The 22,838-nt window shown below is 44.7% G+C and overlaps 1 protein-coding gene across 1 annotated transcript in view; it reads left to right on the forward strand.

Moving 5' to 3' along the window:
* The window catches only part of FER1L5 (fer-1 like family member 5), a 48,345-nt gene that overhangs the window by 8,126 nt on the left and 17,381 nt on the right, over window positions 1-22,838 (forward strand). Inside the window, 14 exon segments of the mRNA XM_054701880.1 lie at window positions 753-881; window positions 2,707-2,769; window positions 3,507-3,557; window positions 5,878-5,908; window positions 6,539-6,654; window positions 6,868-6,991; window positions 7,433-7,485; window positions 9,698-9,766; window positions 11,509-11,552; window positions 11,644-11,726; window positions 11,801-11,895; window positions 12,845-12,973; window positions 14,464-14,641; window positions 22,224-22,348. Coding sequence (XP_054557855.1) covers window positions 753-881; window positions 2,707-2,769; window positions 3,507-3,557; window positions 5,878-5,908; window positions 6,539-6,654; window positions 6,868-6,991; window positions 7,433-7,485; window positions 9,698-9,766; window positions 11,509-11,552; window positions 11,644-11,726; window positions 11,801-11,895; window positions 12,845-12,973; window positions 14,464-14,641; window positions 22,224-22,348 — 1,290 coding nt within the window.

Here is a 22,838-nt window from a genome sequence, read left to right on the forward strand (position 1 = left end):
CTCTCCCTGTTGGCCCATCCCTTCCACCAGGCTAGTTTACCACAGGATAGGTCAATGTGCCCAATCACTGCCTCTCCTATATTCTAGAGGTTAAGGCAAATTTCAGACATGAGGACATGACCCTGGCTTGGCCCACTCTTAATGGTCAAGTAGCTGCATGTGTATCTATCCCTGAAGGGACCTGGACATGATGGAGACACAGAAGACCTCTGGAAGATGGCCCAACCCTGGTCTGACTTGGGCAAGCTGGAGGCTGTTAACTACCTTATGGTCACATGACAGGTCCCCACCACTGTCCTGCCAGACACTGCCATTTCCTCTTCCTTCTCCCACCCGGCCTTAATCTAGATCTTACATGGGCTGCTCATTTTTTTTTCCGTTTTGCCTTTTGATTCTAGGTTTAGATGTTACAGTCCCTTTACTGAGCCTCTGTGGATTACATAAAGCAGTGGAAGAAATCACAAATCACTGATCAAATCACAGATCGTAGATTCAACTGCTTAGAACTGATAATTTTCAATTCCTAAGAAAAGGTCATAGATGAAAAAAATCCCGCATAACTCACTGAGAAACATTAGACTTTATCTTTTTATTCTGTAACAAGCCCATACCAATTGAGGAGGGACACTAGGTCTACACAAGATGAAAAAGTGAGGTGATTCTCACCAGGGCCCTTTGTTCTTGTAGAGAAGAGTCCTGTTGGGAAGGAAGCTTGGGCCCACAAAGTCAGGTTGCCCTGTTTTATCTTCTAGGTCCGAGTGAGGGTGTTTGAAGCCCGACAGCTCATCGGCAATAACCTCAAGGTGCTGGTGAAGGTGGTCATCGGAGGCCACCAGTACCACACGCGGGTCCAGATGGGAAGTAACCCTCTCTTCAATGAGGTGGGCACACCTGCCCTTCAGGGCTAAGCAAGGCACTGTGGCCAACTGGCTCAGCCAGGGCGGGGGGCTTCCTGCAGGCAGCCAGCAGACTTGTTCCTTCACTACAATGCTTTCTGCTGTTCATTCTGTTACAGGGAAAACTCCGATATAAAATGGGGTTGCCTACCTGTGGGTCCTTACCCGCGCTTAAAGGGGACTTTTTTTTTTTTAAGATTTATTTATTTATTTATACAAGCACTGGGTACAGTCAGAAGCGCGGGAGGGTGAGAGAATTCACCAGAGCTGGAGCGGGGAACAGAACAGGCAGACTGACGAAGTACACTGCTGAGGAGAGCAGCAGGCGTCAGGAGAGGTCTGCGCGCCATGTGGAACTCTCGCCTGCGGCCAGGGATCGAACTGGAGCTGCAGAGGCTGCAGGCTGCTTCGCAGTCCAGAGCTCAACCACTGCTCCACCAGGGGAGGCCCTAAAGGGGACTTATTAATGCTGAACTGCAGGCACACACAAAAGGTTGATGAAAGGTTTATTTACAAGGGAAGAGGAAATGGGAAATGAATAACTCAGGGAGAAAAAGAGGGAGATAAGTTGGTAAATGCATCCTACCCATTCTACCCATTCCCATTGAGCCACCGAGCTGGCGGAAAAATCTAGCACCCCGAGTGGCCAAGAGGGCGGCCCCTCCCCCCCCACATGGCCAGTTAAATACTCAAAAAGAGAGCCTAGTTTCTTAACTCCGCCCTCAGGTCCTTGCAACCTTCCCTTTGGTGATCATGGGATTTGTATTTCCCAGTGTCATGGGGGTGGAGTCCACAAATCCTGTGTGACATTTGCTCAGGACATCCTTTCCCCCTAACAATTCCACAAACATTTCCTGAGCACCTGGGAGGGCTGGGCTCTGTGCCGGGTTGGGGATGCAGATGAAGTTATTGGAGCCCCGCCTTTTGTTGAGGAGCCAGAGCCAGTGTGGGGGCTCTGGCATGTGAACACATAGATTGTTAGGGGGAAAGGATGTCCTTTTAAACGCGCGGGTGAGGACCCACAGTCAGGCACCCCGTTTTGTATTGGGGTTGCTCTACAACAAGATGACAACCTTGGAGTAAGGCTGGAGTACAGAGGTCTAGGAGGGTCATGAACGCAGCTGAGAAACGCAAGCTCAGGCCATGTAATCTTATCTCTTCTGCAACCTCAGCATTTGGCATTGCCACCTCCCCAAATTGTAGTATTATTCATATACAGTAGGAACTCTAGGAACACTTTTTGAGTTGGCTGGTGAATAGAAATAAAACATAAAAACAGAGAGGGCAGAGAGCAGAGGACTTGGGGAAGGTAATTCATGCAAAAAGTGTTTGCAGAGGCCTGGAAGAAAGAGCAGAACTGTAGGTATGGGTGTTGCTGCAGGGGACCCTGCAAGATGAGCTTGAGTCCCTCATGGAGGGCACCTGGGAGCCACAAAGGATATAATCTGGAGAGTGACATGACCAGTTTTGCATTTGAGAAAGCAACAGGCAGCAACAGGGTGTGGTGGTTGAGTGGGCTGACAGGGTAATCAATAAGGAGGCAAGGTTCAAATCTCTAGCCCCAGGGCAGCTAACTGGGCCTTGGGTTAGGTTCTCCAGGGATCCCTCCCCTGTCCTTCCCCAGGACAGAAACCCCTCCAGAATCCTGTCTGCTTCCAGAGGAGGAATGTGAGGGTGGTGGCAAGCTGAAAGAGATGAAATGGGCAAATCAGGGGGAAGAAGCATGTTCATCTGAGCCTTTAGGTGTACTGAGTCCGGGTGAAGTGTGGAAGAAATGTCAGACATCCTATCCCCCTTCTTTCTGCGTCAGATCTTCTTCCAGAATTTTTATGAGGTGCCTGCAAAGTTCTTCGATGAGATCATCTTAATCCAGGTAACTAGTCAGACAAGATGGTTCCTCTTTCTGATCCTGCATCCATTCTAGCAAGCACTTCAGGCCCCAGCCCAGACTGGTTTTAGATTGCTTTTCTGAACCCAAAGCAGCATCTCTACCACCTTCTTCAGTCTCTGGCAGCCCAGACCATTCATTCATTCACTCACTCACTCACTCATTCAATAAATGTTATAGAAGTTACAGATAGACAAATGCTAGGCCCTGAAGTAGGCACTGAAGTGAATAAAGCAGCTCCTTCCTGTGCCAGGATTCTCATGCCACCAAAAGACTCTTCAAGGGCCCCCTCAACACGAGCCATTCCTTGACCAGTAGAAGCCAGGTGACAGTGGTGAGCATGTGTTTGCCAAGGGCCTCCTCTGTGTCCAGCTCAGGGTTAAGGCAGAGAGGCCTTTCCCTGAAGGGTCAACAAGATCTTAGGAACTGAGACCTGTTGGAAGGAACCAGGCCAGCATGCAGTGGGAAAGCTGAGTGGTTTGTGTTGATCTGGGGCAAGTGAATTGTCTTCTCTGATCAATGTCCTCAGCACTGAATTAGAACCAAAAACCTGAACCTCACAGGGTTCCTCTGAGCATTAAATGAGAAAACCTTGGTAGAAGCGTTGAGTAAACCCTGAGAATCCTGAATATGCCTTTAAAATTTCCTTGAGAATGGGAAAAACGGGTTGTGAATAAACTGGGGTTGTGAATAACTGACATCACTCTGGGCATTCCCCACAGGTGATGAATTCCGAGGTGCTGAGATTCCACTCAGAGATTGGGAGATTCCAAGTAAGCACTGGATAACGGAGGTTTGGTGAAACAGAGGCCCACCCTGGGCTCCATACCCTAGTCTAAAGGAAAGGAGCTGGATTTTGATGCAGAAAATTCAGATTTGGACCCAACTTGGGTGACTTGGGCAAGTTATTTTGAACCTCTATCTCCTGATCTGTAAAATGAGGATAATATATTCAAGCCACAGGGTCACTGTGAAGATTAATGAAAGTAACATTATGAAAGCACTGGGGGCACACTGAATTGCCCACATTTGCAATACCATGGGCACAGTCAAGTCTCAGCCTCCAGGAAATCGGAGTAGAGGAATCAAAAAAGTCAACCGCATTTTTTTTAAAGATTTATTTTTATTTATTTATGCATAGAAGAACTGGGGTGTAGGCCAGAGTTTGGGGGGGGTGAGAGGATTCACCAGAGACAGTGGGGAACAGAACAGGGGGATCTACTGAAATACACTGCTGAGGAGAGCAGTGTGCGAGTCAGGAGAGGTCTGCTGCGCCATGTGGGAATCTCCCTGGCTGGCCGGGAATCGAACCCGCATTGCAGAGGCTGTGGACAGCTTTACAGCTCTGCACTCAACCCGCTGTGCCACCAGGGAGGCCCTCATCATTTATTTTAAAATATTTTTAAATTCAGTATGTATTCAGTATGTATTTCTGGAACATTCAGATTTTATTAAGCATAATCATAATACATGTATAACATCTAAAAATCTTTACAATTCCTGGATAGCACTGACTAGTCATTGCTAAAATTCCCCTAATCGTCTTGTGAATTCCTTTTATAGTTTGTTCATGTCAGGATCCAAAGCAAACACAGACATTGCTGTTGGCTAATATGTACTTCTAGGTCTCTTTGTTGATCCCACCCCTTTTCCTCCCCTTGCTAAAGAAACTCGATAGTTTGTCCTGTAAACTGGATAGTTTGTCCTATAGAACTATAGAGTTTTCCCCAAGTCACGGATTTACTAGGGATCATTTTACATATTCCTTTGCTCAGGTATTTGCTATCTAGAGGCTTGATGAGGCTTACTTAGGTCAATTATTTGGAAGATGACTTCAGCAGGAGGCACAGAGTATCCATTGTTCTGTTATTTATTGATGATCACTGCCTAATCCATTATTCCATTAGGGGTGACTGAGTTTTGTTTTCTCACAGATTACTGCAATGACATATAATGAATTGCTCATATTTAAAATATATACTTTGATACATTTTAAAATATGTATACTTCCTTGAAGCCATCATCACAATCAAGATAATAAATATCTTATATCTACCACTCTTATTCCTGATACAACTATTTTATCAGACACAAGACTTGAAATATTTTCTCCCACTATATGACTTGTCCTTTCTTTTTTTTAAATTTTTTTTTTTACTTTATTTATACAAGAACTGGAGTACAGGTCAGAGGCACGGGAGGGTGACAGAATCCATCAGAGACAGAACAGGCAGACGGACCGAGACACTGCTGAGGGGAGCAGCTGGCAAGACAGGAGAGGTCTGCGATGCCATGTGGGAATCTCCCTGGCCGGCTGGGAATGGAACCTCGGAGGCTGCAGACAGCTTCACAGCGTGGTGCTCAACCCGCTGTGCCACTGGGAGGCCCCTGTCCTTTCTTTTTCTTTATAGTGTCTTTCAAAGAACAAAAGATTTACATGTCCATGAAGTCCAATTCTTCAAACCTTTCTTTTATGGATTGCAGGGATTTTTTTTTATTATATCTAAGAAATCTTTGCCTACCTAACCCAAAGGGGTAACCAATTTTTAAATAGGCCCTCATGCAGAATTTGGCCAAGGCTCTATGGAATATGGATTATAAAGGTGGGTGTCTTGCTTTGCACAAGCTTCGATTTTGTGCCACAGTCCTCAGACCTTAATCAGAAACTGTCCCAGGGCAAAAGGAAGACATGGGGGGTCTTCTTTGGCAGCTCCTCCCTCCACTATCCTCTTCCCTGGGTCTGGAGGCCTCCTCCCCTCACCCAGGGATAGGGAAAAGCAAGGCTGTGTTTGATAGGCAGTACTGTGGGATGGTTAATTCCTTACTTGTTGTAAGACACAGGGCACGTCTCTCAAACTCCCCTTCAGAAGTACTGGAGAACAGAGGTGAGAAACGACTGGTAGTTTATTGAAAGATTAAAGGAGTGAAGGTGTTACAGGGCAGCCCTCATATAAAACGGGTTGCCTGCAGATCATGTGCTCAAGCACCAGTGGCTGGTATTGTCTTCAGTTTACTTGGTGTTACAAAATCTTTTCTGGAGATCCTAACTAATCCTTACTTCACTTTTTTTTTTTTTTTTTTTTTTTTTTTCAGACAGATATTGGGTTTATCTACCATTCCCCAGGTAGGTAACTGTTGTTGCAAATACTTGCGTCTTCTGAGAAAAACCAGGCCAGGTGTGCAAACATCTCAAAATCCCTATATGCTCAACACAGCGGGGAGAACATTAGGGAGTGTAAATTATTTCCTGTCCTTGATAATATCTTACCACACTTTATGGAATTTCTCTTGTTTTATAACATCTTTCTCTGCAAAACTCAAAGCATGCCTTTGGGTCAAATACTAACCTTTTATTTCAGCCATGGGTTGAATTTCTATTTTTGAGGCCAGTGTTGAGAGATTGAAGTCTGAGAGGGATCCCCTGTGATCTGGTCATAACTTACATACCACGTTGTAGTTTGGACTTAGGCTTGGGGAAAATGCTTGCCTCTCTCACATCTGGGTAGCAATCACTCTAACTCCCCAGGGTGGAAGAAGGGTATCCCTGTTACCTAAAGGCAACAGCTGGCAACCTTGTCAGTGCGCTATCATTGCTGACTGGTGGGAGTGATTTCTGTTTTCTTCTGCTACTGAATGGGAGCCAGAACCTGTGAGACACATTTCCACAACCCCCTCCCACAGAAACAAACCCTGGTTTCAGGGCAGAAAGATGGAGACTGGAGGCTGGTCTCCCATGGCCCCTCTGTTTCTCCAGGTCACTCATTCATCAGGAAATGGCTAGGCCTCTGTCAGCCAGAAAATCCCAACACTGGCCTGAGAGGCTACCTGAAAGTCACCATCTGTGCCTTCGGTGCAGGAGACCACGTCCCGGTGAGGCTGCTCACCTCCTTCCCATTAACATTTCCTTCCTTGTGGGGTTCCCCTGGGCCCTCAAAGTGGCCATTAATCTTTACACACTTTCATTTGTCTACTGGGTTGTCTGCCTCCTCCTCTCATACCAAGTGAAAGGTCAAGGAAGCCATTGGTGGTGTTGGCCATGACCTCCCCCTGACCCTGATGCTATCAGCTCTCTGGTCTCTGCAGGTAGATCAAAAGCTGCCCTTTGAGACTGATGACACCGATACTCAGATCTTCAAGTCAGCAGTGGTCCCTATCACAGTGATCTACTTACAATTCTTCATCTACTGTGGAGAAGACCTTCATCTCAGTTAGAGTTGGGGCAGGGGTGGGATGGTAGAGCATCCCTGATGTTCTAGACACCTGGCACCCTGGGTTCTCATGGGGCTTCCCTATTCCATTTTGACACTAACCAAAGATTTGGGGTTGGGGGGATGGGGGAGGAAATCCACCAAGAATTGTTTTATGAAGGCCCTGTGGACACCCTTCCAAATGGGACAAATGCCCTTGTCCTGTCTTTGATACCCAGATATAGACTCAGGGTGCGCTATGCCAGCCCACATTCTGCTGCCATTACATGCCATGACACATAATAACACACAGAGAGCGTGGAAATCGGAGACGTCTCTCCAAGTGCATCACATGAAATTATTGGGGGGGGGGGGTTTAAGTTGTTCTGTCACCTCCACATTTCCTCCCAAAACACCAATGATGCTGCTCTCTCAGAAACCTTTTAACTTCTTGTTCGTAGAGAAACACCACTTAGTGAGTCCTATGTTGGAGGTGGAACTAGTTGGAGAAAAGGTAAGTAGAGGAGGGATCTGGCACCTAGAAAAAAACAGCATGGAGGAAAAGACTGGTTTGGTGGGCAGGACCTCGAGAATCATATCCCAGTTCTCCCATTTATGGGCAGAGTGATGTCATTGACCCAGGAGCCCTGGGAAGGTGGGGCCCTGGCCTCGTCACCCTGTATCCCAGAGAAGATGTCCACTTAAAACCAAGTGCAGAAATGAGTGACTGGGACAACGTGCTTACAAATAAACAGTGTTGAAACTGTCACTGTCCACTCAGTTTCATCATCTATAAATTGGAGATTCTGGATAAGAGAATTCCTGACAGTCCATGAACATCTGTGAATATAAAGTAGCTTTTTCCAAAGAGTACTGATGGATGGTTTAGGCAAAAAATAACAATAAAAATGATCCTGTGTTCACATTTGGGATATGCTGGGATAAAGTTAGGCTTCCCATCCTACTTAACCTTAATCTCCTTATTAGAAAAGGCATTAAATCCAGTCTATACTTAAAGGGAGGGAGGTTAGTGTCCACCTTTGAAGGGAGGCATACCAAAGGAACAGCAGCCATGTTTTTTATTTTATTTTATTTTATTTTATTTTATTTATTTTTTAATAATAAATTTTATTTTTATATTCCCCATACAATTGCAACCCCCTTATTTTGACCCCAATCCCTCCCCTCCTGCCCCCTACCCCCCATAGAGTGTCTCTGGTTCATAGTTTTTTGTTGATTTTGATTTTCACTTATAGTTATTCATTTTCCTGGTCCCTTATTTAAGTTTTCTAGATTCCTGCTATGAGTGAGACCACCCGGTATTTTTCTTTTTCTCTCTGGCTTATTTCGCTGAGCATGATCCCTTCCAGCGCCATCCATGTTGCTGCAAATTGCATGCGTTTATCTTTTTTGAATGCTGAGTAATATTCCATGGTGTATATGTACCACATCTTCTTGATCCAGTCATCTATTTTTGGGCATTTGGGTTGTTTCCAAAGCTTAGCTGTTGTAAACAGTGCTGCTATAAACATAGGGGTGCAGGTGCTCTTTGGAATTGATGTTTCTGTGTCCTTTGGGTAAATACCTAGGAGTGGAATTGCTGGATCATATGGAAGCTCTATGTTTAGTAGGTCCAGAAATCTCCACACAGCTCTCCATAGTGGTTGGACCAGTTTGCACTCCCACCAGCAGTGCAGAAGAGTTCCTTTTTCTCCACACCCTCTCCAACATTTGTTGTTGCTAGTTTTTTTTAATATGTGCCATTCTCACTGGTGTAAGATGGTATCTCATTGTAGTTTTGATTTGCATTTCCCTGATTACAAGTGATGTTGAACATTTTTTCATATGCCTGTTGGCCATTTGCATTTCCTCTTCAGAGAAGTTTCTTTTTAGCTCTTCTGCCCATTTTTTGACTGGATTATTTTCTTTGTTGTTGTTGAGTCTCATCAGCTCTTTGCAGATTTTTGTCATCAGTCCTTTATCATTAGTGTTGTGTGCAAAAATGTTCTCCCAGTTGGTGGGGTTTCTCTTTGTTTTTGTTATTGTCTCTTTTGCTGTGCAGAAGCTCTTTAATTTGATGTAGCCCCAGCTGTTTATCTTTGAGCAGGCATGTTTTTAACCCACCCCACATAGTATTTCCCAGCAAGTGGTTGGGGAACCTCAGAGCTAGGTGAGATGCTCTTGATGGTAGGCACACATTTTCCAAAAATTATAATATTTCTGTAGCTTTCTTAGCGTGTATTAAAAAGTTTAACTACTCCAACTAATCCATGATTTCCACCCACATGACTGTTAGGCATAAGGTTCAGTTTAAAAGTGAAGTCAAGTGATGCTTGTAAAGGGGCATGCCGTTGTGCTCTGCTGCCACCCGCCCTTGTTTCTGCTCACTTTTCTTTTGGGATCTTAAAGTTATTTAACAAGATCCATGTGTACACTCATATCCATGTGTACACTCATATCGATAATCCTATCTCTACTAAAAAGTGAAGTCAATTGAAAGTTGATTTATGAAAAATATGAAGGAAACTGAATCCAGGTAGGTACACAAAGGACTAACGTTGCAGCTGATGGGAAGTTGTCAAGTGTCTTTAGCCCAGGGATTCCAAAGATTGGCCCTGGTACTGCACACAGCCACCATCTGTGTGCTGGGCCAAAGGGGCTGAGAGGGAGGCTAGGGAACAGAGGAGGGGACAGGCTGGCTCTGACACTGCTTTGGATGTTTCCAGCTCACAACCTTCGTGCAGACCAAAACTGATAACCCCATATGGAACCAGATCTTGACCTTGCCGGTTCAGGTATTACTGTTCTGTCATGTCTTCCTGAACCCTCCTGCCCACAAAGGGAAGGAAGGTTTGGGTGTCTGTGTTCGAGTGTGGATGGAAGGAAGGGGCCACGAAACACAGCAAGGTTGGATCAGGAAAGCCCAGGACACATTATAAATTGTTCTCTATTTTTTAGTATTGAGAAATGAGTGGAGATCAAAGGGGGGAATGAGGGGATCCAATGGTGCTTTAGCAGTGGTTCACATCTGAAGTGTGAACATATACCCCAAATTGGTTGTAAACCAATGTTACCTCAAATTTTTTTTTAAGATTTATTTATTTATTTATGCATATAAGAGCTAGGGTACAAGCCAAAGGTGCAGGGTGTGAGAGGATTCACCAGAGACAGAGTGGGGAACAAAACAGGCAGATTGACGGAAACACACTGCTGAGGGGAGCAGCAGGTGAGACAGGAGAGGTCTACTGTGCCATGTTGGTTGCCCCCTGGGCAGCAGGGATTGAACTCGTGTAGCAGTGGCTGGTGATAGCTTCATAGCTCTGTGTTTAACCCCTGCACCACCAAGGAGGCCCCTGTTATATCAAACTTTTAAAAAGATACAATTTTTAAAAAAGAAATGAGTGGGTCTACAATTGACCTTTTCAGAAAACTTAAGTGTTCCCTTTCACTTATATTAAAAATAAAAAAAAACATATCCTTTAAAGACTCATTCTATGTTGTATCTTATATTTTCTTATCTTCTAGGCAAAGTGCCCTGAATGTAATTGTAGTTCTTTCTTGGTGGCTCAGAGGCAATGTGGGAACATGAGTATTACAATGAACTACATGTACTGAGGGGCTATTTATTCCTACACTAAATGGCCTTTATATGTTCTTTTTCGTGAGGTTCTGTCATTTGAGTTTTATTTTTTATTTATTTATTTTTTAAAGATTTATCTATCCATGCATACAAGAACTGGGGTATTGGCCAGAGGTGTGGGGGATGAGAGGATTCACCAGAGACAGAGTGGGGAACAGAACAGGCAGACTGACTGAAATACACTGTAGAGGGGAGCAGTGGGCGAGTCAGAGAGGTCTGCTGTGCCATGTGGGTTGCTCCCTGGCTGGCCTGGGATCAAACGCCTGCTGCAGAGGTTGTGTATTGCTTCATAGTGCTGTGCTTAACCCCTTCCACCACCAGGGAGGCCAGGGAGCCGTTGTAAGAACAAGAGTACAAAATGAGGGGGCCTTCCCGGTGTCACAGGGGATAAAGTCTCAGCGCTGTCAAGCTGTCGCCAGCCACTGCAGCATGAGTTCAATCCCGGCGAGGGAGCTGACCCACACAGTGCAGCAAACCTGTCCTGTCTCACCTGCTGTTCCTCTCAGCAGTGTATTTCAGTAGATCCACCTGTTCTGCTCCCCACTGTCTCTGGTGAATTCTCTCCCCCTCCCTTCCAGCCCCTGCACCTCTAGCCTACACCACAGCTCTTGTATGCATAAATAAAGAAAATAAATCTTTTAAAAAATATGAAATGATTATAGATCACAATCCTGGGCTTTTTCAGGGTCTTGCAATGGGTCCCTGCAAATGGGAAGCCCTAAAGCCAAAGGTCCATAAACTTCTGTAGCCAGTCTGTTTTGGCTGTGGCTAAATAGCTCATTGGTCACTGAGCCAGGACTTGGATCCACACCTAGGACTTCCCAGCTGCTCTTTGTCTTCAAGTGGACCAGACCCTCCTACCATGCACTCAGTGTTCCTTTTACCTTCCCCTTGCAGATGCCCTGCCTCTCCACCTATATCAAGTTCAGAGTCTTGGATTGGTGAGCCACTGGGGAGAAGTTAAAAAATATGGCGGGGGAGAGAAAAACAGCTGGGCCAGGGGCTCAAGCTGCAGAATGTGCTTCTCTCCAGCCCCAGTAACAGTCTCCAGGATGAGATTGGGACTGTGACCCTGTGCCTCAACCATATCTCCTCTACTGGAGCAGAAGTAGAAGGCAAGCAAACTCCCCTGGCCTCTGCCCCTGTGCCTTTCCCACCTCCCCTGCCCCTGCTTATTCTTTTCTTTCAGGAATGTACTCTGGCTTCCTACCCTGCTTTGGCCCCAGCTTCCTGACTCTCCGTGGGGGTAAAAAGGCCCCTTTCAGGATCCAGAACAAAGAGACTGTAAGTTTCTCATGCCAGCTTTAGGGAACAGTGGCAGTAAAGCCGACCATGTATAAGAGCTGGGGCCTGGGAAATGCCTGGGGAGGACCTGGCCCTAGTTCCTGTCCACCATGCTCAAGCAGGAGACCTAAAAATCTGTGTGCGGATGACCATTTATATATGAGACATGAACTTTGACACACAAAAAAGGAAGTGCCTAAGTGGAGTGCTCTGGGCATTCACGGAGGGAGGGGTATGGACATGAGACAGCAGGTAAAATTTCAGCGGGTGGAAAGGTTGTGCAAGAGAAAAGAAAAGGCACAGGTGAAAGGGGGAGGCTCTGGGTTTTAAGATTCCGAGAATGGCCAGACACCACTTCCCGCTGGCACAAGAAGGGAACTGCCCTGAGAAGCTCAGGGCTTGAGTGCAGAAAAGCAGCAGCCACCAGGACCTCGATGCCCTCAGGAGGTGCTCTGACTCGCACTCCCTTGCTCACTTCTGGGCCCTTAAGCCCTTGCCTTGTCTTCAGGCATCCTCTCTGCTGGGAAGGAGGCCATCAAAGCCCCTAATAGGAAAGCCAAGAGAACATTCCAACTGGCCTCCTTAGGCCATATGTACTCCCCTTGGACCAATCTCTGTTGCCAAGGAGGTAGAGCATGCTCTGACTGACCCTGTTAGGAGCACAAACTCAGTGGTCATCATGGTCCCCTGTGAGCAAGAAGCTTCTATGGGGAGCAGGGTTCTTCAAGTTGGTGAATAGGTAAAATGCATACAGAAGAGTAGTGGGCTGTAGGAGAGGGGCCAGAGGTTTCCTGGCATAGCCATGTCAGGGGCATCTGGATTCCTTCCTGGGTAGTGGTCAGCCCTAAGCAGGAATTTATTGTACCCTGTCTTTGCTGCCAAGGTGTTGCGAGATTTGCCTGCTCCTTTTTTCTCATCAATTTTCTCCCCGTCTTCTTTGTTTCTCTAGACTTTACCCAGCTCCATTAAGGATGGTTTAGCTTATCGAGGGCGAATCTTCATGGAGCTAGTCACCCATACCACACCCCATCAAGAGGTTAGGATGAAGAATCTCTCTTATGAAGTGACCAGAGTAGAGGTAATCACATGACACAGGTAACCACAAGGACTTTTACCTGCGCCATATCTACTGTGGGTCCCATTTCTGATATTACAAGAGGTCCTGCTTACAAGCTGAGAGCATGAGGGTAACAGGTCAATCCTCCTGAGTCTTTTCTAAGTCCCAAGGGGGCTCCATGCTGTGCCCAGTCCCAGGTGGTCAGACACCCAGTAAATAACAAGAGAAGGACAGCTGGAGAAATATGTAATCTAGTTAAAGGGAAATGGTCTAAGGAGTTTGGATTTCTTCCTGAAGGCAGGGGAGGGACATTGAGACAGGAAAGGGCAGGGGGAGCAGTATTGAGAATAGACTGGAGGGGAGTAAGTTGGGCCCACCTGGTCGAGAGAAATAGAGATAGAGTTTCGGGGAGGAAAGCTGAGAGGAGAAAGCCAGTTCTAGAGGCCCTTTGGAAATAGAGTGAGGAGAGCCAGTGACCAAAAGGACATGAGTCCTGTTATACACATGAAAGCTAAGGGGATGCTCATTTTCCGCCTTGGGTGACAAGGTGGTCAGGGGTGGCCTGTGCTAACACACAGGGTCCCTGAGGAGCAGCAGGTCTGGGGGAGATGATGACTCCCACCTTGACCTGTGCTTGTGAGTCATCTATTACGCCAAACAGTGCCTGAGGCGGCCAGGTAGAGATGCGTGTGTCAGGGTAGGATCTGCATGCTCTGAGGTTCCGCAGTTCCTGGGTGGGGTGAGGGAAAAGTGGGGGAAGGCAGACTGAAAGGAGAAGGGAGCTGAGGCTGGAGCCTCTTGGGTGGCCACAGCCTGAGAGACAGCAGGCAGAGGAATCTAGAAGGGAGCCTGGGGCAGCTCCCAGGGGGAGAGTTGCAGAAAGGATGATGGCACTCTGAATGGAGGGGGAGACAAGATGAGGTAGTACCTAAATAAAGCTCAGAGGGGGACAGGAGGGTGATTTTTAAGGACAGGGGTACCCAAAGCTAGTGAAGCTAGTGAGTGGCTGGAAGCATGTGGGAGTAGGGCAGTAGAAATGAAAGAGTGGTCAGCATGATCGACAGACAACCCCACGCAGATGAGAGGCATAGTGGGAGGAGAGGACTTGAAAGAAGTAGATGCACACTGCTGAGCAGCCCCCCCCACCACACACCCCTGCCCATACTTGACTTCATTCAAGGAAGGTGTTTATGCAAAAAGGAGAGGGGTGGAGGGACCCAACTCAGTGCAGAACCTGGCCAGGGAGAAGATCCTCCTGACAGGTGTTAGGAAGGAAAGAAAATAGAGGAGGCTGCGTAGAGGGAACCATGATGGAGGTTTGAGGAACTGCCCTTGCATAGCCAGGTGAGAGGGAGTCAAAACAGGGTTTGGAGTAGGGTAGGTATTCAATGATGGTTTACCTAACTTACTCAAAAGAGATGCAAAGATGACTTTTGAAAGACATAGAGCACCTCGTTCTTGCATCCCTATCTGTCTCTATAGACTTGCTCATCCTTGGCTTATTGTTTTAGAAGCACAAGAACCGCCAAAAGTATGGGTTATGTGTCATCTTCCTTTCCTGCACCATGATGCCCAACTTTAAGGACCTGATCCAATTTGAGGTCAGCATCGGTCACTATGGAAACAAGATGGACCAGAACTACAAGCCTCTAGTCTCAACCACCCAGTACAGCCCGGTGATATACGATGGTAATAGTCCAGCCCAGCCAGAGTAGAGTGCATATGAAGTTCCATGAGCTAACGCCTAAAAGGGTCACAAGATCATAGTGTTTTCTTGGTGTACAACTCCCCTATCCCCATTTTCTCCACTGCTACACTGAACCCCCAACCATGAAACATCTCATTTGTCTATCCCTTCTATCTATTAATCTATTTATCCACCAACTCATTCATTTGATAAACACCCATCCACCATCCCAAACACCCAACCAACCACCCATGCACCCATTCATCCAATACTTAGTGGACACACCTATGTTGAACACTAGAGTAGCAATTCTCAAATACAGTTCCTGGGCCAGCAGCAACAGCTTCACCATTAGAAATGCAGATTCTTGGCCCCACCTGAGACCTACAGAAGCAGAAAGTCAGAATCAGCAATCTGTTTTAACAAGCCCTGCCAGTGATTCAGATGCTGGTATATTACTTTGAGAACCACAATTCTAGAGGGATACGGTCTCACATTCATCTTTGTCATCATCATCATCTTATCATCCATCTGAGAGCTTTTCTGTGCATCCTAGTTCTTTACCTGTAAAAAAAAAAGGCATCTTTATTGAAATATAATTCATATACTATACAGTTCATCCATGTCAAGTATATTATTCAGTGGTTTTTAGTATATTAATAGAATCATGCAACCATCACCATGGTCAATTTTAGAATATTTTCATCACCCCGAAAAGAAACACTGTTCTGCCCTACACTTTCTATATCTCCCCTATTTCCCCAACCTTAGCAACCACTAATTTAGTTTCTGTCTCTATAGTTTCCTATTCAGATCATTTATTATAGGTGGGATCATACAATGCATAGTTCTGGGTGACTTCTTTGACTTAGCATAACGTTCTACTTATTTTTAAATTTTGAAATATATATATATATATACAAAAAGTATGTAGAATGTATATGTACACTTTAAAGAAGAATAAAATCATTACCCATGAACTCCCCATCCAGCTTAAAAGATAGAAAATTGGCATCATTTTAGAAGGCATATTTAACTAAAGAAATCACAATGATCCCAACCTTTGTGATAATCATACCCTTGCTTTTCTTTTTAATTCTTCCTACCTATGAAGGCAACCCTAGACAGCATTCTATTTTCATATTTTATATAAATGGACACTTTCAGTCTGAGTTCTTCTGTTTTGCATTTTTTGCTAAGCATTACATATTTTATATTAGTATGTAGAGCTGAAATTCATTTTCATTTTGTATATATTCCACTGTATGGTTACATCACAAGTTATGTGGTATATGCCAATGTTTAGGTTTTATCTTTTTTTTTTAACTATAATAATTTTGTCATAAACATTCTTGTATGTGATTCCTGGTCACAAGTGAGAACCCTCCTCTAAATTATATACCCAGGAGTGGAAGAGAAATTCAAAGCAAAAGTAATTATATCAAATTATGCTCTCATCAGATGGTATGAGAATGTCTACTACTCTGAGTTCTCATCAGTACTTGATGTTGTCCAGTCTTAATTTTTGCCAGTCTGCTGCCTGTGAAATGGTATTTATAAGGTCTAGATTTACATTTCCCTGATTGTAAATGAAGATCAAGCATCTTTTCATATATTTTCAAACATTTATTTTCCCTCATCTGTAAAAAAACTTCACTATTCTGTTTGGCTGTATTTTTCTTATTGATTTATACCTTTTTTATATTTGTATATCTTTTCTGGGAAACCAACTTTTGTCAGACATGTGTAGTAAATATCTTCTCAGGTTTGGGACTTGATTTTTTTTTCTTTTTCTTTTTTTTAATTTTATTTTTATATTCCCCATACAATTGCAACACCCTTATTTTGACCCCAATCCCTTCTTTCCCCGCCCCCCACCGGTGACTCCATAGTGTGTCTCTGGTTCATAGTTGTTTGCTGATTTTGATTTTTTCTTTCTTGGGACTTGTTTTTTTTTTAATTCTCTTAATAGTGACTTTTTATTGAGGTATTCATTATAAACAATAAAATGCACAGATTTTAAGTGTACAATGCGATGAATTTAGACAAACATGTAACCACCATATGTAGAAAATTCCATCATCCAAGAAAGCTGTCACGTGTGCCTGTTCATCCCAACTCCAACCCCTAGGGGCATTCACTGTGGTTGCAATCACTGTAGATTTTGCTTGTCTTGCAACTTTACGTATATGCAATCACATCTATGGTACCCCATTTTTCTATGGCCTCTTTGGCTAAGCATAGCATTTTAGATATGTTGCATGTATCAGTATTTTGATTCAGGAGTAGAAGAGAAATTCAAAGCAAAAGTAATTATACTAAATTGTACTCTCATTAGATAATATGAGAATGAGATCCCAGTTTTTGACTGCCTACTCCCCGTGACTCCAGCCTTGGCCAGGAAGCCCCTCCTCTGCAGTCTCATGGCTGGTGGGGCATCTAGTCTTGGTGGCTCCAGCCCCCTGGGCAGCAGCATCAATGATGGGGCTGTGCACCTGTCTCGGTCTCACCACTTTCTCCCTCTGTCCCCCAGTCCCAGAAGGAGTACTTTTTTCCTCCTGTTACGAGTCTCTGAATAACTCCTTTCCTGTTTATGATCACTTGACCCTTCAACAAATTTTCTCTATCAAATTCCCTTTGTTTCAAATATCTAGCTTGGGTCTTTCTCTCTTCCTGTCGGACCCTGACTCCAGAATCCTCCAAAAGGCTGCACCATTCTACACTCCCACCAGCAACACGTGAGAGCTTTAGCAACAAAATCTGGTTTAAACTTTTTTGTACGTCTGGTAGATAAAAATAGTATTTTAGTGTATTTATAGCATATTCTTTTGATAACCAGTGAGGTTAGACATCCATGTTTTCCAATGTTTAAAAGTAATTTATATTTCTTTTTCTGATAACTGCTTGTTCATACAGGTTTTTTCCCTTATTCTATTTGGATGTTTGTCATTGTTGATTTGTAGGGCCGCTTCATATATTAAGAAGATGAGGTCTCTATGATAGGAGCTGTAAATGTATTCCCCATAATTGTTTCAAATCTTTGTTGAAGGTGTTTTTTCCCATGCAGACATTTCTTAATGTACTCAATTATTTCATTTGTGGCTTCTGGTTTTTGACCATAATTAGAAAGGCCCTTTCCACTCCAGTTTTATTAAGGAATTCTCTCATGTTTTCTTCTAGATGTTTGCAGTTTCTTAAAGTTTCCTAACTCATGTCTTTTTTTGTGATATTTTTTCTTTTCCTGGATATGTCATACAATATGTAGGCTTTTGCATCTGGCTTCTTTCACTTGCATGTTTTTGAGGTTCATTCATGCTGTAGTACATATTAGAACTTCATTCCTCTCTCTTGCCAACTAGTTAGTCTCCCCTTGTACCGATGCACCACTTACCGTGAGCAGACCCAATCATCAGTTGATGGATGTCGTACCCACTTCTACCTCTTGTCTATTATGAATAAAGTTGCTGTGAATATTTGTGTGCATGTCTTTGTGTTGACACATCAGTCTATTTCTCTTGAGTAGATACTTAGATGAAGAATGGTCTTTATGAAACCGATAAACTTCTCTAAAATATCTGCACCAATTATATTCCTTCAGCAAAGAGTGATGGTTCTGGTTTCTCTTGATTGTTGTCAATGTTTGCTTTTGCCTCTTATGCATCTTCGTGGGCGTGTATCTCATTGTGGTTTCAGTGTGCATTTCCCTGATATATAATGATGCCGGGCATCTTTTTCTATGCTTACTAATCTTTCATATATCATCTTTGTTCATGTCTGTCCAAACCTTTTGGACATTTTTTAATTAGGTTGTTTTCTTATTGGGTTATAAGAGTTCTTTATGTATTCTGGATACAAATCTTTTATCGGAGGAGCACAGGGGACTGTGGTGATGGTGCATGAGTGAATTGTTGAAGGAAATTCTATGGGGAATACACCTGAGGGTGGGGGGAAGCAAACATTGTTTAAAAATGAACAATGCTGCAAAATATATATAAATAAAAAATTAATACAAATCTTTTATCAGGTATATGATTAAAAATAGTCTGTGTCTTGTCTTTTCATTTTCCCCTAATGGTATCTTTTGAAGTGCAAACATTTTTTTAAAGATTTATTTTTTATTATACAACAGCTGGGATTTAGGCCAGAGGCGCTGGAGGGTGAGAGGATTCACCAGAGACAGAGTGGGGAGCAGAACAGGCAGAGGGACCGAAAACATTGCTGAGAGGAGCAGTGGGTGAGACAGGAGAGGTCTGCCGCTCTATGTGGGAATCTCCCTGGCCATCTGGGAATTGAACCTGCACTGCAGAGGCTGCGGACAGATTCACAGCGTACTGTGCCACCGCTGTCGGGGAGGCCCTGAAGTGCAAACATTTTTAATTTGGATAGAGTTTTTTTTTTTTTTTTAATGGTGTTGTATCTAAGAACTCTTTGTCTAACCCAAGGTCATGAAGATTTTTCTCCTATTTTTTTTCTAAACATTTTATAGTTTTATTTCTTACTTTAGATTTGTAATCCATTTGAATTAATTCATATACCAATGTCTTACTTTTCAAGTACCAATTGTTAAAAAGATTATCCTTTTTCCTTATACGTGAGTTTTTTCAAATTATGTTTTAAAATAATTTGTTCTTTTGTTTAGGTTTTTTATTTGAGGAGCTCCAGTTACAGGTTTAACAATTCTCCTTGGCTTTTGCCTATATTGGTCATTTCTCCCTGATCCTTTTGGTGGTTTCCATTTTATTCCATTGCTTTTATTATTTCTATCCTTATTTTTTTTAAAGATTTTTTAAAAAGATTTATTTATGCAAGCACTGGGTACAGTCAGAAGCGCGGGAGGGTGAGAGAATTCACCAGAGCCAGAGCGGGGAGCAGAGCAGGCAGAAGGACCGAAGTACACTGCTGAGGGGAGCAGCGGGCGGCAGGAGAGGTCTGTGCGCCATGTGGGACCCTCCGCCGGTGGCCGGGGAGCAGCCGGGGAGCAGCTGGGGAGCAGCCGGGGAGCAGCCGGGGAGCAGGGCTCGAACTGTAACAGGGTGGTCCCCAGGAAAGGGGGAGGTTCAGGTTCCTTGCCCCACCCAAGGAAGGGTGGAGCTGAGCAGGAAGAGGAGAAGCTGCAGAAGAGACTGAGGAAGGAAGCAGGATGGAGCCAGGAGACCTGGAGGAGGCACATGGAGCCTAGAGACACGTGAAGAAACTGCGCTTGTCTTTTGGTCGTGGACGGGGTGACACAGATGTGGGTGAGACCCGTGGGGAGGTGACAATGGCAGCTTTTATCTTGATGTTGATTTTGCTCTTTTCCTTCCGGGCTTGTCCGGTTGTTTGTGACCCTTTTCTGTGGGTCCCCACTGGAAGATGCTTTAGACTTGTAGCAGGCTTTGGGGCCTTGCTCTGGGCCAATCCCATTTGGATGGAGTTTTACCCACGAGGGGACGGGTAACTTTGGGTGCTTCACTTAGAAACTAGACTCTGCCTTACCTGTATTGTTTCCTAGTTTTATTAAAGTTCCTTCCCATTAAAGTCTCATGTTTTGTGTTGATGCGGCGGATGGCAGAACCCATTTAGAATAGGCAGGTTTGTGGGGTTTGGGCTGCCCCTCTCCCTGTCCTATAACAGAACCAGCGCTGCAGAGGCTGCGGGCAGCTTCGCAACCCAGCGCTCAACGGCTGCGCCACCGGGGAGGCCCTATTTCTATCCTTATTTTTATGCCTTACATGAAATTAGGAAGGTCTAATATCATTTGGGCTTCTTTTTATGTTGTTCCCCTTTCTATAATCTTTTTGTTTTGCTTCTGCTTATTTTTCGAGTTTTGCCGGCTCATATTTCCTCATTGAGTCTTGAGTTCATTCTGGAAGTATATTTTTGCTGGCACTTTCTGTATTCTGCTCCCATCAAGCTGTGCCTCCAGCTGTCTGTCTTACTATTCATTCCCCCCAGGTGACCTCTGTTGCACTTGACTCCTCAGGGCCTCTCCCGCAATCAGAGTTGCTTTTGGCTGTTCTTATGTGTATTTAGAGTCTGCAGATTATATCTGCCTCTTTGTTTTGCTGAAAATGGAGTTATTTTCCTTCTCCTTGTTGCTTTTGTATGCTGTCCAAAGTAGAAGAGGAAAATTGCCATCTTGTATCCTCACGCTCATAATCTGAGAAACCCCAGTCATCATCTCTGCTTATTTATCATTCTAATGGCTTACTCAGTGCCAAGATCTGAAACTGGTGTCTTCCAACCATTCTAGAAAATTATAAGATGTTTTCTCTTTGAAAATTGCCTCTGCTAATCTCTTTTATATTTCCTCAACTTCACTTCATCCTCTGTAAAATTTCTCACTGTTCTTCCTATTTAAAAATTTATTTTCCATATTTTTCATCTCTCTGGGCTGTGTTCTGCATAATTTATTCTAAATCTTCTAGGAGACATCTTAGGATACCATTCTATTTTTAAAAATCTTGGCCTGACCTTCCTTCCCCTTTGTTCTTCTCCATAGAATTTCCGAACATTTGCTATACTGTATTTCATCTATTTGTTTTGTCTTTTTGGCCCCCACTATTTTTTAAATTCTTTTTTTAAAAAGATTTATTTATTTATACATAGAAGAACTGGGGTGTAGGTCAGAGGTGTGGGGAGTGAGAGGATCCACCAGAGAAAGAATGGGGAGCAGAACAAGCAGATCTATTGAAATGCACTGTTGCTCCCCCTCAGCAGTGTGTTTCCGGTCAATCTGCCTTTTCTGCTCCTAACTGTCTCTGGTGAATCCTCTCACCCCCCTACTCCCCGCACCTCTGGCCTATCCCCCAGTTCTTGTATGCATAAATAAATAAATCTTAAAGAGAAAAAAAGAAAACTGCAAGTTCACTAAGATTTGCTGAAAACTCAGAGGACAGAGGTCAGCTTTGCTTCTGCTTGCCTCACAGGGTTTCTGCATTCACTTTATTTTTGGCTGCTGTGGACTTCTTCCTTTTATGCTAACTCAGCCATACATTCAGAAAAAGAATCACTTGTGTTTCATTCACCTATACCCATCCCCCTCATTTCAGTAAGGAACATTGCCAGAGAACCCAGTCCACCATGCTTGCCCCTCTCCTCTGCCCTGCAGACCCTTTGGGTTAGATGTCCGCCCACCCCAACCAAACCTCCTCACTGAACTCAGGGCCCCTTCTCCCACCTCACAGAACACCCAGAATCAACAACTTGCTTCAGGTGTGCCCCTTGTCTCAGCATCTCCCCCGAGGTTATGGGCATGCGGCTCTGGTGATACCTGCATTGCAGCTGCTTGCCTGTGTGACCTCAGGCGAACTACTGCCCATCACCCGCCTGGACTTTCCACTTGTACAAACTGGAGACTTGGAAAGGCTGGTGACACACCGAGCACGATGAAGGTGTGACAAGATCACTGAGTTTATCAAATGAACACCTGCTCAAGTGGCCCTTGGCCTGCTCGGGTAGGAGGGGTTCAGTTAGGACAACGAGCAGGTCACATCCTTTGGGAATGAAGCAGCTCAGAAAGAAGGTCTATGAGAGGAGACCGTGAAGGGAGATCTCCCAGAGCCTGTCAGACCCCCCCACCTCGCGTGTGTGTCTATGTCTCAGGAAACTTCTACCATTACGTGCCCTGGTACAACACCAAGCCTGTTGTGGCCGTGACCTCCTACTGGGAGGACGTCAGCTTCCGCATGAACTGCCTCAACCTCCTCCACATCACTCGGGATCGCCTGGTAAGCGCAAGAGGGCTGCAGGGGAGGGCCAGACCATTGGCAGAGGGGAAATGAGTCTGTCAGGAAGCTGGTCCCTCAGCTTTCTCATGCATTCCACACCAATTGAGGTGGAAATGCTGCTACACGGCCAGGCCCTGAAGACACAAAGCTGCCCCTGTCTCACCACCACTAACCAGACAGTTACTATGTGGTGCAGCTAGGGCTGAGAGAGCTGCAGGAGCTATAGGAGCCGAGCCTGGGGGTGGAGGAGCGGAGATGAAGAGAGGAGAACCAGAGGAGATCCTCGTAAAGGAAGTGACATTTGAGTAGAGTCTTGAAAAATGAGGAGTTTGCTGGGGGCAATGTAGGAACAGAGATGGTATAATGTGAAAGCCAAATTTGGGGGTGGTGGGAGTATGGAAGTGACATGGAGAAGCTGGGAAGGGTCAGATCATAAAAGATTTTAGGTGTCTATTAAGAAGGGAAAGCATCCCCTGGTGGCGCAGCGGTT

The sequence above is a fragment of the Talpa occidentalis genome, unplaced genomic scaffold (genome assembly GCF_014898055.3).
Source record: "Talpa occidentalis isolate TD23 unplaced genomic scaffold, MPIMG_talOcc4v2.1 talOcc4.5, whole genome shotgun sequence".
NCBI classification, from domain to species: domain Eukaryota; kingdom Metazoa; phylum Chordata; class Mammalia; order Eulipotyphla; family Talpidae; genus Talpa; species Talpa occidentalis.